Source organism: Clarias gariepinus, chromosome 23 (assembly GCF_024256425.1).
Source record: "Clarias gariepinus isolate MV-2021 ecotype Netherlands chromosome 23, CGAR_prim_01v2, whole genome shotgun sequence".
Taxonomy (NCBI): Eukaryota; Metazoa; Chordata; class Actinopteri; order Siluriformes; family Clariidae; genus Clarias; species Clarias gariepinus.
The window spans coordinates 6,248,062-6,267,978 of record NC_071122.1 but is presented as its reverse complement, the minus strand read 5'-3'; the positions used below and the strand labels follow the sequence as shown (position 1 = coordinate 6,267,978).

Below are 19,917 nucleotides of genomic sequence, written 5' to 3'. Positions count from 1 at the left end.
ATAACTTCACTTGGAATTTTTTTGGTGCATTGAGCTAATTTCCACTGCACACCTGAGGTTGATTAGGTAATCACCATCTCAGCCTTAAAAGCATGCTGAAAAATTCAGTTGATGCTGGAGTATCTCACTCGTGTGCCTCATGTTTCTGTTCCATGTTCAATTCAAGTGATCTTTGTTCGTTCCTTGGATCTAATTTCTCATTTTGCTCTTCGGAATATCATCATGAGTTTTGAGTTGTGTCTTGGATTTGTAGTTCTCTCTTATCCACCCGATCAGAAGCTCATCTGCATTGCTGCCTTTTCATGCTTCAGATTAGTTTAGTGCTAATCGTGCTAATCGATAAGCTAACCAGAGAGATCGCTACTCTGTGCCAGAGCGTCCAAGACGTTGCGGCCTTGCGCCATGAGGTGGCGGAGCTTTGGCGGGAGAACTATCGCTAGTGCGGCTAGCCGTCCTCTCGTCGCGGTGGCCACAAAGTGGGTTCACTCGCCAGCTCAAGCTTACCTTTAAGCATCCTGACGGTCGGCCTCTTTCCTCCAGCCCTATCACCCACCAGACCCAACCAATCACGCTCACTGTAGATCAACACCACAAACAGATCCAGCTTTATCTCACTTCCATCTCCTTACCTCCCATCATACTCGGATACCTTCGGCTGCTGCAACATGACCCCCTCATTTCATGGACACGAAACCGGATCCTCCAGTGGGGGCCGACTTGCACCGAACTTTGCCTGCGGGCCTAGGCTGGGACGTGTTCCACGGAGTCTGAGGCCCCTGATGTCGACATCAATGCCATCCCTCCCTCCTATCGGGACCTGGCTGAAGTCTTTTACAAGAGACGTGTCACCCACCTCATACCTCATCGCCCATATGACCTGGCGACAGATCTTCAGCCAGGTTCCATCCACACTACAACTTGGTGCGTATCAGGTGCAAGGGCAATGAGTGGAAAACGGCTTTCATCACTCCCACCGGACATTATGAGAGCCTGGTCATCCTATCTGGACTCTGCAACGCACCCTCGTCCCTTCAGCAATTCATCAACGACGTCCTGAGAGACATGCTAGGCCAATGGGTGTTCATCTACCTAGACGACATTTTCATCTACTTCCACACCACCAAAAAGCACATTCAACACGTCCGGGCTGTTCTAAAGAGATTGCTCACTCACCAACTGTATGCAAGCTGGAAAAATGTGCCTTCTACAAGCACTCCACCACATTCCTGGGTTTTGTAATCTCGCCCCAGGGTGTGTCTATGGACCCGCAGAAACTAGAAATTGTGCGTCACTGGCCCCTACCCAGGACGCTTAAGTAACTACAATGGTTTTTTGCTTTATCCGGGGCTACAGTACAGCATCGGATGTGGGCACCGGAGGTCCTTCCAGTGGGGCCACTCCTCGTCCATCGCGGGAAACCCCGAAACCCGACAAACTTTGCTGTTTGTAAAATGGGCGTTCTGGTGGCCCGCCATGAAGAAGGACATCAAGGAGTTCGTTCAGGTGTACCCGGTGTGCGCCAGGGCCAAGGATATAAACCAACCCCCGGGAAGCTTTAACCACTTCCCATTCCTCGACGGCCCTGGACGCAGATCGCCTTGGATTTCATCACAGGCCTGCCAGTTTTTGAGGGAAAAAACACTATCCTAACCATCGTCAACCAGTTCTTCAAAGCAGTACAGCTGGTGGCTCTCGCTGGACTCCCATCAGTAAAAAACACAGCCGAGCTGATAATGGAACACGTAGTCCGCTTGCATGGGTTCCCAAAGAACATCGTCTCGGACAGGGGGCCACAGTTCATCGCCCGGTTCTGGAAGGGCTTTTGCCGTCTGATCAATTCCACCAGTAGTCTGCCCTCCGGTTACCACCCCCAGACTAATGGTTAGATGGAACGGACCAACCAACAACTGGAGCGCTACCTGAGGTATTTTGTTTCAGATCGCCAGCGCTCCTCTGCCCGCTACCTAACATGGGCCGAGCTGTCTCACAATCTTCACATCTCCTCTGGTACCAACCTAAGCCCATTTGAGGTCTGCTATTGACGTACCATCGGCCCAACAGTTGGTCCGTAGGTGTTGACGGCTGTGTAATCAAGCCAACCTCACCATCCAGCGCGCCAACACCAGCTACGTCGCCCAGCATCGCCGTCAACACCCTCCGGGTTGTTTGTAAAAAGTAGGTGACAAGGTATGGTTATCAACAAAAAACCTGCATCTGCACACCGAATCCTGGAAGCTCTCACCCAGGTTCATTGGCCCATACCGCGTCACTCTACAGATTAACCCTGTCACCTACCGGCTCCAGCTGCCTGCGGCGCTCCGGATCCACCCAGTATTCCACACATCACAACTAAAACCCTTCTCTACTTCACCGATGATGGCTCCTCCCCCCGAATCACTGATGGCGGTCCCGCTTACACTGTGCGACGGATCCTCGACTCGCACCCTCGGGTAAGGCTAGGCTACTGCCCCGGGGAGCGACCTTGTATTCCAGGCCACTTTATCCTCGACCCCGAGCTCATTCGGGACTACCGTCACCGGGTATTCTCCAGGATAGGGGGTACTGTCATGCACACTCGGCCTGCGACCGGCACTAGGACCCGGAAGTATTGTGGTGGCGAACCAGGAAGCATAAAAGGAGACAAGATATCGCAGCACATCGCTCAGTCATTGAGTTTGCCCATGCCGCTTCAGATCATTTCGCCGATTCGTGAGTACTCACTTTCTAGGGTTTGCTTTCCGACTGAATGTGTGTTTATAGGACGCGAGTTAGATTGTGTCTATCCCTTGCTCCCCATTTAAAAAAATTCCTTAAATCAAATCGCGTGGTTATCCTGCCTAGTCGTGTTACTCCGCGTTTGGGTTTACCATCCAAGCTACAAAGGGCTAACCGCTAAAGCTACGTCTTCTGGTCTACTCAGGTTATTTCGTGACAAATATTGTATGGAATAATATTACAGTAGCTTTTGGAACAAGGGCTTGTGTGCTGTAGCATTACAGTTTCCCTTTACTGGAACTAAAAGGCCCAAAACTGATTCAGCATGACAATGCCCTTGTGCACAAAGTCAGATTCATGAAGACATGACCTCAACCCAAGTGAACGCATTTGTCATGAACAGGGAAGTTAGAGTACTTGGATTACTTTTTTGATGTAACGAGTAATCTAACGCATTAGGTCCGCCATTTAAGTACTTAGTTATTTAGTTATTTTTTCAAAAATGTAATCCGTTATTCAGACAAATTATGTAATCCGTGAGCCAGACAGCAGTCATTCTCAATCCGTTAGTGTGTGTGTGTAAGAAAGTTGTCCTACATGCCCCGCCCCTAATAACCTGCCCCCCTCTGTTATTCCTGATGTAATATTCCTATCTTACCTACGCGGTTTGACTATGTGAGGACCGACGCGTAGAAAAATGGAAACCTAATCACAGCGCCAAAACCCGTGGGAAAATCATGATGAACGGTATTACAGCCACCACGCAAAACCACATAGGTGAGATATAGGGGTATTAGTAGTTAACAGATTACGGGCCAAACTTCGCTGAGTGATGATGGTAGATATAAAGGTCTTGACTAAAACAACATAAATGAGGAATCACATAGAAGTTTTCATTTTCTGCAATAGAAAAATACTCTAACTAGTTACTTTTATCAGAAAATAATGATGTAATGTAACCGATTACTTTTTAAAGACAACAATTCTGGAATGTACTGTAATTAGTTACTTTAAAAAGTAATGTCCCCAACACTGGTGATAAACCTCCTAACCCAACCTGACCTCACTGCTATTGCAGATGAATGAACAATCACTCTCAGCCATGCTCCTTCTCAGAAGTGTGAAGATCTTAATAATGTCATGCCTTTGCAATGGGATGTTCTCATGTCCAGTCTAGTGTCCACATACTTTTGACCATACACCATATAAACAGGGTTACATTCACAAAGGCATTACTAACGCCACTGATGTTTTGATGTGCAATGTCTTGGCTAGCAAATCTGAAGAACATGCTATCATTAAATAAGAACATTAAGCATTGGAATGACAATTGCTATAAAAAGGTATGGTAATATTGACTGGTAAAACGATAAAAACAGAGTGGCCTTTGATATCATAGAAAAAGCTGGCGATTCTCAGTTATGCCACAGTTATGCAACAAATAGGTTGAATAAATCTAAAGCAGCAATTTTTGAGACACACACTGTTGCTTTAGATACATTTCTTGAATTATCTGTGTTCCAACTGTATTCACTAAACTATACACTATAATTTTCTTGCTTATTTACAAAGGGTAAAATGTTGCCTGATCAACTGGTACAGACTATTGCAGCACATTTACTGTGTAACAGTGCCATCAAGTGGTAGGCGACATCACTAGAGAAGGAATTTTTTTCCCCATTTTTCAGGGCTATAATAAATCACTATTTGACATAATTTAATTCATGATAAAGCACTTGAGACACCCAGACGCACACGCACAGCTTGAAGCCTTCCGTTAACCGTAGAGTTGCACTCTTGTTTTGGCCATCATCTTATACACAGAGTTAAATACACTGCCTGTAAGCCCTGACGACTCAATCCGAAAAACATTAGGCAAGATGATCCTTATTTCAGCCAGCTGCTCGGCTTGCGGCAAGTGGAACTCTGACTTCATTAAAATCTGGCTTCGGTGGCACTGCCTAATTAGAGCTAAACTGGCTCATACATCATCCTGAAGCTCATTTAGCTGATGAACAGCCATATAAGTGTGCACAGTGGTGTTTTTAGCTGAGCTCCTGTAATGTAGGGCTGAGCGACACTGTCAGGAGGGAAACTGTAACTACCAGCTTTTTGTACAAGACAGGAAGAAAATCGATAAAGACAAATAAACCCTGTGGCTAGGACTTTGAAGTCTCTTCTCACTCAGAGTAAAGTACTTTCTCCTGCCAGGATTAAGCAGAGAGTGCCATGTACCTGACATGATTAAATCAAAGGAGACAAAAGTAAGGGCTGTGGAGGTCAATTGAAGCCTTTGCTGCAGTGAACAGGTTTCAAGATCCAGGTGAACATGCTGGAAAAAAAAGAAATCTAAATTGTAAAGCAAGATTCAAAGACTTGAATGAGCAACATAGCTTGTTTAATGGCTAAAATGTAACCATGCGGCCCTTTCTTACAAAACCTATTGTGTTACATTGTGCTGGACTTTTATTGCTGATGTTATTGTTTATACAATACTGACAGGAATTTTTTCATCAGATTCATAACATGCATAATCGTTATTAAGTCTCATATAATAAATTAAACATTGTCATATATTTGACCCGAAAATCAAAGCAAAACTTCAGTCTAAAATCGGGATGAAAACACATTTGGGCCTCATTTAGCAATCTGGATATGAATGAACACATATAAAAAAAAAATCCTTTGTAAAAGCATTTACACAAGGTAAAAAAGTGAAAAAAAAACACAAAACTGTAAGCTAGAAAGGAAGTTATCTTTCAGGAAAAAAAATGATCAATGATTGATCGCCTTCAAATTGTATATTTGGCATTAAGTTGATGCAGTTTTATTTTATATACAATATGGATTTTGTCATGTTTAAGTCAGTTAATAAGATAAACTTAAATAAAAAAAAAATATGTTTCATAAAGACAAAATTAATAGCACTCTATAATAGGAGGATGTAATGTAAGTGTGTGTCTATAGCTAATACGCTGCAATGGCTAAGCTGTATTATTGCCTTTCTTAAATGCCATTCTTTCAACATTTATACACAATCATGTCAGTTTCTTTTTTAAAACTTTTAAGTTTCAGAATTTTTTGTTTGGTTTGGCCCAAGAAAGCATTTACACACAACTTTACTAGAAACCTGATTAATGAGGCCCATTATAACACAATCTATTATTATAAATTATCTAGCATGTCCCCTGGAGCCACTCTATGGATCAAACAGTGAGATAAATCTCCGACGAGTATTACCAAACTGAAAAATATTCCCAGATCACTCAGATATTCATATCCTAAAGAGTCCAAATACAATACATCACAATGTACAAAGTGCAGGCACCAAAAAACGCTGACATAAAGAGTAATTTGACTAGGCTACCCCAATGGTGCACCTGTTTTGGCTAGAAACTTCACTTTGTCAGAGAGAAACAGGAAGAATTCTCAAGGCCATAGACGGGAGTACAAATCTACAGCAATCATGTTGCAACAACCTGACCATTTTAAGTAAATCTACAAAAATACCCTGCAAAAATCTTAGAAGACACTTTCTCTAGAATAATACAGAATCCAGGATTTAGTCACTTTAAAATACATGACATAGATTATATAAAGTACACTCTCACATGCTTGTCTACAGTATTCGGTTTGACAAGTGGATTGTCGTTTGTCCTGTGTGTGTGCTGTAGAATAGACCAAAAAGAACTATAACTGTATGCTTTGTGCTTTGGATTTTATATTATTAGTTGGAACATAATGTCCCTATCAAAGACTCTATAACAGGCAAGTGTGTTTAGCAGTCTACTGTCATAATGAAGGCCAATTTTCTCCAACTACAGAGTTGCTAAACAACCTCTTCCTCCTTCACGTAAAGAATTTCATGGGCAGAGCTCGGGATTTGATTGACACCCCCCACCACCAACAGGCGGTCCCGAATAACGATGCTGGACGTGGAACATCGGGGGGATGCCATGGGAGCCAGACTCTCCCATTTTCTTTTTTCGGGATGGAAAGCCTCAACAGTATCCAGCATTGAAGGCTGATGACCTACAGGTAAGCAAATACAATATACAAGTTTACAACTAGTGATGAATGGGCATTCGTTAGGTGGTAGGATAGGTTGTGTTTTATGGAAACTTACCAAGTCCCCCGGCAACAACCATTCTTCCTCGTACAATGGCTGCTGCAAAGTCCGCACGCTTTGTCTTCATGAAAACGGTTTCTTCAGACTTCAACCATGATCCTAAAGCAAAATATACACATTTTACTTAAAATGGTGATGTGTATAAAGCAAGCCTTCCCCCCATTTGACTCATTGACAAAATGTATTTTAAATAATAATAAAAAAAAATTATGGAAGTCTGAGTTCTGAGTCCTAACGTTTTTAATTTTGTCAAATGTCAAATTTTTACTTTTTTTGGTTAACATGTTTCCTAAATTACCTACAATGCTGTTGATTCACTCTCAAAAATTGGATCTTTAACAAGGAACCTCTCTAATGACACTTGCTTTTGCTTTACCCAAGCGCACACACGTGGTCACAATGTTATAGTAAACAATACACGTGCATGGATGTTGACGATACAAGTGATGCATGCACACTGAGACTGAGCATGGAAGACGAATACTCATAATCCTGTAGTGCTTGAGAAAAGACCCTTGGCTTAGTTGTGATCACGTTACGCTTGGCAGACAAAGCGAATGCGTAATAGTTGTGTATCAAGACCTCGCTCGTTTATTTATTTATTTGAATTAGCTCATCTTGCAAAGCGTTTGCAGACCAAGTTATTCACAATCCAAGGTTTCACTTAACAACTCTTACCATGTCATGCATCGACTGTCTAAATATGTAAATGTAGAAAAGTTGACATAAGTTTGGCATATCAATTACAATCTACATTACATCTGGCTGCCAAAAAAGCAACACTGCCATCCAGAAGAAGATTGTTGGATAGATGCCACTATTTCTTTGTTTGTAATGCTGCAACTTTATGCTGACTTGCATGTAAAGCTGCAATAAAGTAATCCCAGGCTCAATGTTGATGGTTTTTCAGCTGCTACTGGCAAGGGGTCGTCACAGCGGAATACCCAAGTCTGCACAACAACTTGGCTCAGGTTTTATGCCGGATGCCCTCCGGGCTTATCCGGGTTTTGGACCGGCACTCCGTCCACTGGCTGGAAATCGAACCCAGGCCTTCCGCATGGCAGGCAAAACACCTACCACTGAGCCACAAGTGCCCCAAAGTAATCCCAGGCTTAATGACTTTACCAAATCAGTTATTAATCTGATGTAAGAGAAAGCCAAAGATGGTTCTCTCAGTCAAGAGTCCCTATTTGCCTTTGGAGTACATTAATCAGTGTGGCCTGTGTGGTTGATTTTTTGCAGTTTAGCAACTTTGTAGTGAATATTGATTGATTCTTGGCAGGCTACATTTAACTTTATGGCTGGGTTTTGTTTATTTTTTTATTTTTTTTATTTTATTCCTTTCTTTGCTGTATAAAGTGGTAATCTTAAATACATATTTTAAATACATTTCAAGAACTATAAAATTCATTGGATATATTTAAGGATTAAAATACATTTGTCATACATCATATTAATAAAAAAAAAGCAAGTAACATGTTTATCCTGCTTATCAAGTGTCACTTTGTTAAAATTTTCCATTCCAGGCTGTGTGAAGTCGGTGGAACAGATGGACTCTATGAGGATGAACTAAAAAGAGCAACAGCTCTGTAAAAAAGGAATTGCCATCTGGTTCTGAAAAGCTTTGTCGATTCACCCTCCTCCAATGCACACCCAAATCATATTGATTATATAGGCGGGTTATATTAGATTGTGAGATTTATTTTATTTATTGCATTTTTTAGTTCCCAGTCGGAGAAATTAGATATCAAGGCGTAATCTCATAGATTCCTTTTGAGCATGACTCGCACACCTGTTGAGTGATTTGTGCTGCAGAAATGAAATAATTAAAAAAAAAAAAAAAAAAAGATAAATGTTTTATTCCTGCTGTGTGGACAATGAGCAGAAGGTTTAACAATGACCCACTGCCTTCTCCTACCCAAGATACTAGGCACCTTCTGAGCTACAAAAGGAAAAAGAAATACTATTATGTGATTTTTCTGCTCGGTGAGCCTGATTAGGAATGATCACATTTGAGCGGAAACAGTAGAGGGCAAAAGCAAGCAGCAAGCACCTGCAGAGAAATCAATAACTCATTTCAGCTAGCCTTACATTTTGTCACACCTTGTTTCTTCCCATCATCTTTTTTTTTTTAAACCCCCCTGAAGCTAATGTGAATCAAAATCTAAAAGAAAATGGTGGTTATCTCCGTATGGGAATAAAGTTGTGCAGTATAATAATCCTTCAGATCTGTGTGCATTTTGATTTTGAAAAATTACCTTATTCTAAATTCTAGCAGAAAAACATATTTTACAAATTCTTCTAAATACTTATTGTATTACCTAGTGAATCTGTTAGTAATACTACACTATATTGTGTTTGTCATTGTTCTTAGTGCATTTTAAAGCAGATTCTACATAATATACTGTACATATGATGTAGACTATATATAAAATATTCTTTACCTATACCGTATACGGTTAGATATTTAGGGCCACTACAAGCTGCCAGTACAGCTTGAGTGCACCATTAGAATAGACTGTACAAGTGTCCAGAACATGATTTACATCCTCATTAAACCATTAAGTGAGCCCTCATGCCATGTGGAGGAGTGTCGTTGAAGACACCATGACTACCAGGATAGAAATGTTTCATCACAAGGTCAGGAAGGACCTTGGATTGATTTGCAGTAATTTTCACTCCACACACAGAGGAATATACAAAGGAATGCAGAATAATATACTAGGGTTGCCTCGCATGAGCTCGCCATTGCAAAGATGAATGTATGACTGTAGGCAACGGATTAAAGAAGAAAAAAAGGTCAACTAAGTCATTTTTCATCATATGTGCAGGTACTCCAGCAGAAATACAGCTCAGGAGATTTGTAGAATCAATAGCAAGGTGAAGCTCTCATTGCAGCCCAATACCTTGAGAACATGCTTTATGTTGTTTTATGTTCATGTTGTCCATATAAATAAGAAAACTGTTTTGTCTGTACATTGGTCAGAACTCGCTCTTTCAATGATATCTTTATGTTTCATACATTGGAGCACCTGAAACCAGTATCAGAAAAAAAAAATTCTATCTGTATGTCTGTCAGTCTGTCTGTATGTCTGTCTACTCAAAATGTTGGATAGAAGGAACATTATAAGCAGATTTGTGCCAAATTACGTCAGAGCAGCCATCGCTTTTTTGGTCATCGATCTAAGTGGGCATGGCTATACACGTCACTCAACAGAGCCAATCAACAAAATATTTTACCATGAATACAAAAAGTATGCGGAAGACACTGAAACGACTATGACGCCCATACAAAGCATCCAAATCCTCACCACACACAAACAAATTTGTAACACAGCATAGTTTCCTTCAAATAAAGGTATGTAACTTTTGTAAACTGAATCTTTAAAGATCTATAGACAGATCGTTCTATGTTTATTCTTCCTGTGTTTCGAAACGAATTACTAATTAAAGAAATAATGGGAATTTAATCTAAAATTATCATATCACTGATTACAAAGCTGATTATCTTATTTTTACCTGAACCTTTAAACTTTTTATACAAACCTAGAACCATCTCACTTATGCTAGTGAGATATATTCAAATGGTTTATTGATGTTGCTTTGATAGCTTTGTGATGTTCATGGTGCTTTTAATTTTAAATATGGTCTATACAAGCTCTCAAGTCTCAGTGTATTAATATTGATCCACACATTTGGGTTCTGTTCAAACAGTCAAATAAAATATAGTATAAAGTATATATATTTTAAGGCTTACAATTTGGGAGAGGGGGTTTTGGGTTGAGGTGAATACTTATGTAATTTGACAAATTTTGCCTTGTAAAATTACGAAAAGGGGTGAATATTTATGACATTATACCCTGGGTGGTGTCAAAGATGCTGACATTCTTGGTGAACTTGGAGCTCTGATGGATGCCTCCTTGACGAAGACCTCCCAGCCAGCAGAGGCGCCCGGTGTTGTCCCACAGCACCCCCGAGTAGGATCTTTTACAAGGCATGCTGGGTAACGAAGACCAAGTGCGGCTGTCTATGTCAAAAACTTCAAATGCTTTTACCAAACGCTTGCATTGACGCCCACCTGGAGGGTGTAGAAACATTTTCAGTAAGACAGGTTGACAGGCAGAGGAAGATTCTCTCTCTCTCTTTCTCTCTCTCTCTCTCACACACACACACACACACACACACACACACACACACACACACACACACACACACACACACACACAAGAACAGCCATGAAATGTTCTGACAGATGGAGAGAGGAGCACAAACGCACACACGTGCACACACACACACACACACACACACACACACACACACACACACACACACAAGCAACCTGCTACATATATCTTGGATCCCTGAAGGCAGATGCTAGCATCGTAGCGAGGGGTGGGCATTGGTGGCAGAAGGGCCCAGATGTCCTTGCGAAGGTCGTACTGCTGAAGAACGCTTCTGGGCAGCAGGTCTGCTCCCATTCCTCCAACAGCCAAAGCTCTGCCATCTGATTACACACACACAGAGGAATGGTTCACCTTCCTGTATGTGTCTAAAACCACAAACTCTTGCACCTAAACTGAAGCTTGTGATTAAGGAGGAGAAAATCTGTCCTTCAGAATAAAAACATACTCAAAAACATGGTATTTTGCAAAAAGAAAAATTATAATAATAACTAAATGGATGACCACTTTAGCAGTCAATCATTTGTTTAAGAGATTGCTATTCAAAATAAAAAGCAGTATTTATAGTGCATATCACCCTAAAAGTTATAAACAACCTTTAACAGTGATTGCCAGCCCCATCAACTCCTCCCTCAGCGAACTCCTCTTCCTCCACTTGCCCTCCTCGGTGTTGTACACCTCTACAGCTTTGAGAGGGTGCTGCTCCTTGCCTACGCCTCCCACCACAAGAAACTGCTTGCCCAGCACTGCTACGGCAGCGCCTGCTCTGGCCGTGGGCATGGGGGGCAGGCTGACCCACTGGTCCACCTCTGGGCAGTAGAGCTCCATGCAGTTGGTGGCTCGTCCGGTGGCATCACAGCCCCCCAGCATGTACATCTGACCTCCGACTTCAACCAGAGAGTGATACACACGTCCACTCGACATGCGCGCCAGGTTCTGCCAGTGGTATTCGTGAGCCGCGGGCACCGCCATTGCCCTGACTGACCACGTCCTTTGGGGTTCTAAAGGGGTCGATGTGAAAACATAGTAGTCATTAGAGGTGAGATTGCGTTTTGCTGCAACCCTGCTGATGTGATGATCTAAGCTTTAAACTCTAAAAGTCAGGCTAGTTTTTCTCAACATGTTTAACTGTGAGGAGATGTATACGGAGTCTGCATCTGCAGGCAAAAATGTATTAGGAATAATAAACTACTGGCATGGGCAGCACTCTGGTGTAGAGGATAGTGCTGTGGTCTTGGACATCTAGGGTCGAATCCTCTGGGTGCTCCAGTTTCTTCCCACAGTTCAAAGACATGCAGGTTAGGCTAACATGCTTGTGGCCTGCAATGGTATGTGTATCCCACCTCATGCCCTGATTCCATTGGGATAGGATCCAGACCTCGCGTGAGTCTGTACAGGATAAGCGGTATAGAGAATGAGTGCAGAATTACAGGTACAGTATATGCTCAAACTAATAAGGCAGTACTTGTGCATACAGTATGTTGGATATGAGAATGCTTTCACAACATTTCTTAATTTCAAAACATCAAAACCAATAATGTTTTACTCAGAGATGGCTTCCTCTTTTAATGCAGTAATGGTTCTGATAGACTACTACCTCCAGATGAGACCAAATCGTCTATTTAGGGACTTTTCATTATGACTCTAGTGATACTACAAGTTCTATAGCTATTAAATATTGAAAGGTTAATTTTTATAGCCTGTGCACAAGTAGGTAAGCACATTAAATTAAAAGTATTTAGATTTTGGATCCATCATTTTAAGCTGTACTGTACAAATGACAACACAGCGGCATGATACTACTCGTTCCTTTCATGTCTCAGTATGACTGAATCACTTCACTACTCAGCCCACTCTTCTGACCCTCTTCAAATTATATTCATGCAGGAGTATTTTTTTCACTCCTATTTTTATCTGAGCAGACAGAGATAGAGAGTGTGTGCACGAGAGAGAAAGGGAGCGAGAGATATAGTGCTCCATTTAGAATAGCATGCTTGTTGATGCAATCGATTTTTGCACGAGCGTTCTGCCGTGGCTCTCCTCAGCTGTGTTCACAATTAGCTTGAAGTGGGTTGTCGTAGCACAGCTTAGCATCCCATCAGTAACCAAGCAACCACCTTTCTCACTTTCCCCCATCTGCTTCATTCCCTATCTTACACCAAACAAGCTCTCCCTTCTTTTTCCCCATTACTTACAAGGACATCTACAAGGAGAGGCAATTCTGTGGAGGCCTTTGTCGAAACAGCATCATGGATTTCTTATTACACTGACACTTCATTTCACCAGAGACCTGAGCTCGGTTAGCATGACACGGAACTGAGTTTTGGCACTCATCAAAGTCAAATGTAATTAATACTGAATGCCGTGTTAAGCTCTAAACCCTACTGTGGCAGCAAAACAGCTTCAAAAGGTGTGTGTGTGTATGTGCTAATACTTGAGAAAAACATCCATTGTATAATTCCCCAACAACAGAAAGTTCTCAGTCATTCTTCGACTTTTAGACAGACTGTGGCTCCCTGACCAGATGAATCACTGAAAAACTTGATTACCAAAATGTTTTTTGGCAGGCATCTTTGCTGTCTAATTGTACTGTAATAATGATTTGACTGGCTTATTACAGGTGGAGAGCTCCGGGTCTCTGGTGATGGTGTTCACTACGTACAGACTCCTGAAAGTGCTGAGCACTTAATCAAGCTCAATCATGCTGTAAATGAGGTGGGTTCTCTCACCCAGTTTTACTTTCTCTATCGCTGGAAGACTTGCTATATTCATTTTCTAATGTCACCCCATGGAGGCACAACAGCTGACAGGATCTGAAGCTTTTAATGTGGTCTTAAACGAAAGTGATTTTAAACCGTGGACTCTCTTCCAATTAACTGTGAAAGTCGACGATCGTTTTGGAACCTCTCACGCTTATCAATGACGGATTAAATGTATTATGTGAAGAATACTTTCTGCGAGGGTATTCTGAGGTACGTCTCTCTCCCCAAGGCCCCCACGCTAAAGTCCCAGCCATTCACTCTGGGCTTTTACTATCTCCCTGATCGTTTAAAGGCAAGCTGTCACGTTCCATTCGCCAGGAGACAGCAACATAAAAGCAAGCTCAAGGAAAGAGACATTTCTCCAGACACCTTTTCTCGCCGCTCCCTGAATGTTGCAGAGGTGGGTTGCCATAGAAACAATAGAAGAAAATGCACAGGTCTCATTTTTTACCCACTCTTTCTTAAAAATAGAAAGCACAGATAGTTTACTTTTAATAATAGTTCAACAAATAAATAAGGACCGTTTCTTTTGTTTTATATTTTTCTTCCCTTCAACCCATGGCAGGCGTTTTCTAGTTAACGAAGCGAGTGGTTTCTTCTGGCATGCCTCGCAAAGCACATTAATTCTCCAATCTGTAACTGATTTGCTTCACTACTTCTTGCTCTGCCTTTTTTTTAATTAACTGCTCGAACAGCTTGAGATCAACTGTAGGCCTGTAAGCACCCACAGCCATCGTTTACAATCCATGTGCTCCGCTTTCAAACTTTCAATTAGTTTGTCTCTCTCTTTTCTCTTTAATGTAGAACTAACTTTGGGACTAATTTCTTCATCCTTTACTTGAGCTATTACTTTGGTATGATCCACTGGGTTTTAGTTGAACGCTGCTTTTGTCATCCTTTCCTCCAGGCCCACGGCGGCACAGCGGGTAACCTTTTTATTGACTTCCATTTAATTAGCATCCCAGTTTTCAAATGCGGCTTACAAAATTACACACGTGCCCTTTCTTTCTTACTCATTCTCGTTCAGCACTGCATCAGGTTTTATGGGTTTATCTTAGCAGCGTTGCTGTGGTTGTGTGGGAATCCTCTTTTGCCTGATGGTTTTCGCAGTGACTGGCTTCCATATTTCTTCCATTTTCTGTTACCTGAATGTCTCCTGTAAATCTGCTCTACCCTTAATATAGTGCTGGCTGCTGATTGTGCATCACTGGACAAATGTACAATTTGATATTAATTCCAGACTCGCCAACCATGAAGAAGAAAAATGTGCACTGCCTCATGTAGGTACGATGTTTCCTTTTACAATTTTTGTATAATATTCTTTGGAGAAATCAACAACGTTCTACATTTCTTTTATAATGACCAATTATCTCAGGCTTCTTTCTCTGTTATGAACAATGTTATTTGGAAAATGCATTCTCTGTGTATTTCAATCAATCAAATTATTAAAATGATTAACTGAAGTTAATATCAGTGGTGCAACAGATCACTAGGATTCAGAAGCTGAAATGCTCCTCAGTTGGGTTAAGGTCTGGTAATTAACCTTCCCAGTCTAAAATCTTTCACTTACACTGTCGACAGTGTGTTTTCGGTTATTGATGAAGTTCCTCCTAATTAAATCGGATATAATTAGACTTTTAAATTTATTCAAATTATCAATTATCAATAGAGGATAAGTGACCCCATTCCTAAAGCAGCGCTACAACAACTGTGTTTCACCCATGAACTTGTATGTGTTGGGTTCATTCTCTACTCTTCGGCCTTTTCATCACTTTCATAGAGTTTCAATTTATATAATTTTATACGGTGGCTTAGTGGTTAGCACTGTCACCTTGCACCTCCAGGGTCCAGGTTCGATTCCTGCTTTAGGGTTTGCATGTTCTCCCTGTACTTGGTGGGTTTTCTCCGGGTACTCGGAATTTCTGCCACAGTCCCAAAACATGCAGATTAGGCTAATTGGCGTTCCCAAATTACAAGTAGTGTGTGAATGTTGACTGCAGTTCCTACCAGGGTGGCAAAAAAAAAGCAATTCAATGGTCACCATTGGCCTCCACGGCATTGTTGGACTACAGAGTTTTCTAGATCCATATATACACACATTCCTCATGCTCTCAGAACCCCACAATTACAAATTAGATCCTGGAAAATGCTCTGTTCCACAAAGTAAGAAAAAGTCCAGATATGTGATAACCTGGACATCCAGTACATTCAGGTCATCAGCGGACTTCGTTTTATTGCCATAAAATATTGCTGAGCCTAGACCTGAGCAACTGATCAAGCCCAGATCTTAACTCTGCCTCCACAAACTTGTACAGTGGGCACTATATATAATGAGTACATCGCTTCAGGTGCTTCCCTTCTTACTGCGACACACACAGTGGACATGGACTCATCAGACCGCATGACCTTTTTCTATTGCTCCAAAGTAAATGCCATAGCAATTCTTTTTTTTCCTGAATAATCTCACTTTAGTCCCAATCCTGTAAGTTCTCGTCACATTAGGAAAGTGGAAATGCTCTTACTTTCAATATTTAATATAACTGTGATTCAACTGTCAATTTTTACCTCACATATTTTACTAACCATCTAAGTGATCTCCATTCATTATTTATTTCTGACCAATTTCTGCCACAAATTTGAAGGTTCAGCACAGGTTAAAACCTTACATGTTTTTATAATGTGTTGGACAGTCCTAACCCAATCCCAGTCATTTAAAAACTCCTTAATTGTTTTCAATAGTTGACGCAGCCAATAATTTGACACTTCTGAAGCTGTGACTTTTTTTTCTTCTGTGTGTGTGTGTATGTGTGTACTAATATATTTGATTTCACACTAATGACCTCCAAACACTGTAAATCAGTTTTAAGAGATTGTCCAAAAAGTACTAATGTGATGTGTTGTAAAGGGAGCGAAATTTTCAGCTTATCAGGTAATATCAGAGCGTTCACTACCCATGATACTCTAATGTCAAGCATTTTTTATTTGTGTGTTGATTGTCTAATATTAAACAAATATAGCATATTAAAAAAGAATACTGCCAATTTTGTGGGGATTTTTTTTGCAGTTCTCGCTTGCAAAATGGTTAAATGTCAGTAGGTCTGTAATTCAGATATGCCGCGACTGACACATTTGTGTGGCCTGTTTAAGAAGGAGAATGCATATATTCACTGGCATAACAGTAAACATGCGAGCACGAGTTCTCTGTCAGAAAGTGATGAGCTCCTTGTTTCCATTCTCCCAAGGAAGCAGTGCCTTGATTAAGAGGAGCCCATATTCACAGTAAGCTTGATGTATTGATTTTCTTGCGGCAGCACCTGCTACCGTGACAGCGTGTTTGCACCGTACTGAAATGTGATTCTTTTTATTGCAGACGGATAAATGAACATTCAGCAGAGAATGTGAACTCCAAGACCTGCAAATCTCACCTCGGTGTCAGCACACTCATGATCAAATTGGATCTCCACATGCCGAAATTGTGTCATGACCCAATTACACTCAAGATGTTGTCTCAAGTCTGTGCCTCCTCCCTTTTCTGTAGAGTGGAGCACTTTGATATCACGGAGCAGAGCTCTTTCTGTGGACGCTTCTGCTAGTCTGGGGTCGGCGGCGGTTGGAGCAGAGACCATCATTTCCATAGCAACTCTGAATTCAGCTCACGGGTGCACATATAAATGAGCCTGAGTGTGCGCTGTTTGAAATTTCATTTCTGTTGTTCTTCTTTGTTTTTCTTTTGAAGTGTAGGTTCGGCGGGCCTTTCTTCCTTTGGGCCTGACTACTTTTCAATTTTGCAAGGATTGCATGGGTATGATATTAAATATTCACAAGATCACCACGCAAAAACACTGTGTGTAGGCGAGACCTTGGGCCGTCTGTTACCAAAACAAATGCAGCTTGCTGAATGCTGGAGACAATTAGTCAACTAGCACTAAAAAAAGAAGAAAGAGACTGCAATAGACACAATCCCTTTAAGCAGGATGAATTAGTATGCACACGCTCGATATTTCAGGCTAATCGGATGTTTTGCAGGAAGTGAGCTTGTAATTTCTGAAATTTAATTTTGTGGACTTCACTTGGTTCGTTTAAAAGTGCAAACAACATCTGTATGTACAACAGTTCTTGCTTTAGTGTAAGATATTTCCCTACTCAAAATATAAAGACATTCTATCCAACAGTGTATGAAGTTTGTAACAGTTATGAGAAGAACCACCACTGGTCAGGTGTCCATCAACTTTTGGACACCTGACCAGTAATTTTTTTGTGCATTGTCAGCATTTACCCATCTATCATCAAAACCTCAAACTGTTTTTGATAGCCACTGTGTACAGTAAAATTACAACTACACATAGAGCAGCAGTAAAGCTAGCAGTGTAACATGTTTACAGCTATAATAGATTGCTCAGCCCAAGGAGTTTCAGTGCAGCTCATTCGGTGTGCTGTGGAATGGAGGTTGCTGTAGTGTGATTTAGTTGTAACTCAAAATAGACCAAAAAAGCAATCTTTTTCCAGTGCTCTCACTTTCTATCAAGGTATATTGAGAAAGTATTCAATTTTTTTAATGTAGTTTATTAATGTGTAAAAAAATCTTTTAGTGTAGCATTACGGATGCCTACATTGTTAACATGATATTTTTTTCCAATAGAATAAAATCAATCATATATTTTTTTTTTATTCATCTGTTTGGTAACCATTTATTCTCCATGAGTAACCCTGGCACTGCAACAATCCTAAAACCAACAAAATGTGAAAAAATACAAATATTTAACATTAAGAACAATATTTTTAAAGAAGAAACTTATGTTTGATTACAAGTACATATCAAACAAATGTTCCTTTAAAAACCTCCTTCAACTCCATTCAATTAACAAAGTTTTAAAATGTTGTTAGAATTGAAATGCCAAAAATCAGAAGAAGAAAAATAAGTAGATGGAGAAAGCATTCAGGAAGATTACAGCTGGGAGCCAGGGATAAGCCTCTTTAAAGTGCAAGCCCAAAAGGCTTTATGACTAATTGCATTTAAAATGCCTTTGTAAGACAGGAATGAGTCTTAAGTCCCACATATCCTTGGTACTATATTCCTGCGTGATTATTTTTAGAGATGAGCGACGTGGAGCTCAACTTTCTAATACTTGGCAGACGGTGATGTGACTGTAGCAAATAGTGAATGTTTTGATACAGTGGACATATGCCGTGCACCAATTTTAGACCTAAAAACTTTGATTAGGATGATGGCTAGTGTATATATGCTAGTTGTTGTATTTAAAGCCACTAAAGTCCACTAGGTATTAATAATGTATTTGTTGTGTTTGTCAGAATACCATTATATTGTAGGGAACAATACAACAAAAACACAATGGAGACTGAGTGCACTTAACTACTTGTGAACTTTACTTCTTTGTTTTTACTTAGCAAATGTTTTTAGTATCTTCAGGTTCAGCACCATTTATAGCAGAAAACAGCGGTACCAGGTTAACACTAATACATAACAGTATTAAACTCTAAACCTTACTCATTAAAAATGTGTAACATTTTAGTGAATACATTTTAATCAAAAACTATGGTTGTTTGTTAACATCTTGCATGTCTGTGTATTATCTTTATTAAATCAATAAATCAAACTGATAGACAAGCCTTAGGTGGCTAACATCATTCTACCTAATGTTCACTCCTTAATCAGTCCCTTTTTACACTTACATGAGTATGTTTTCACTCTGTCTCTTCTCACTTCCTTTGAATCCATTGAGTATACTGCGTATCCTGTGCACGGCTGCATGGGGCCTGGAGCCTGTTTCAAGGAACTTACTGTACAGACCCAGTCATAGGCTATGGATAATTTGAAAACACCAGTCATCTATACTGGGCCCTTTAAGCACGAAGAGAACATGTAAACTCCATAAAATACACTAGAAAGCCTTATTATGATATTATCACTTACATACACTACCGTTCAAAAGTTTTAGAACACTTTCTAACTCCATGATGGTTCCTGATTTTTATTTCTTTCTACATTGTAAAGGAATGCTGAAGACGTTCAAAAAATGCATTAATCTCCTTTGAACAGTTGATATTGAGATGTTTCTGCTACTTATGCTCTGTAAAGACTTCATAACGCCTCTAATCTGAGGTGCTGTTA

The 19,917-nt window shown here is 40.6% G+C and overlaps 1 protein-coding gene across 1 annotated transcript; it reads right to left on the bottom strand.

Moving 5' to 3' along the window:
- Window positions 1–6,418: 6,418 nt before the first annotated feature.
- Window positions 6,419–12,015, bottom strand: klhdc8a (kelch domain containing 8A). Its single transcript, XM_053484467.1, has 5 exons — window positions 11,622–12,015; window positions 11,184–11,348; window positions 10,704–10,922; window positions 6,842–6,943; window positions 6,419–6,747 (listed from the first exon to the last, which is right to left on the bottom strand). The coding sequence occupies exons 1-5, from the start codon at window positions 11,995–11,997 to the stop codon at window positions 6,545–6,547; spliced, it is 1,065 nt and encodes a 354-aa protein (XP_053340442.1). The 5' UTR covers window positions 11,998–12,015; the 3' UTR covers window positions 6,419–6,544.
- Window positions 12,016–19,917: the final 7,902 nt, after the last annotated feature.

Bases quoted from the DNA above. Each gene is read 5' to 3' on its own strand.
- klhdc8a (XM_053484467.1), bottom strand. From the start codon at position 11,997: ATGGCGGTGCCCGCGGCTCACGAATACCACTGGCAGAACCTGGCGCGC. The intron at 11,349-11,621 runs GTTGTTTATAAC...GTGTGTAATCAG, and splicing joins GCTGGCAATCACTGTTAAAG to ATGGCAGAGCTTTGGCTGTT. The intron at 10,923-11,183 runs GTTGCTTGTGTG...TACACCCTCCAG, and splicing joins ATCCAAGATATATGTAGCAG to GTGGGCGTCAATGCAAGCGT.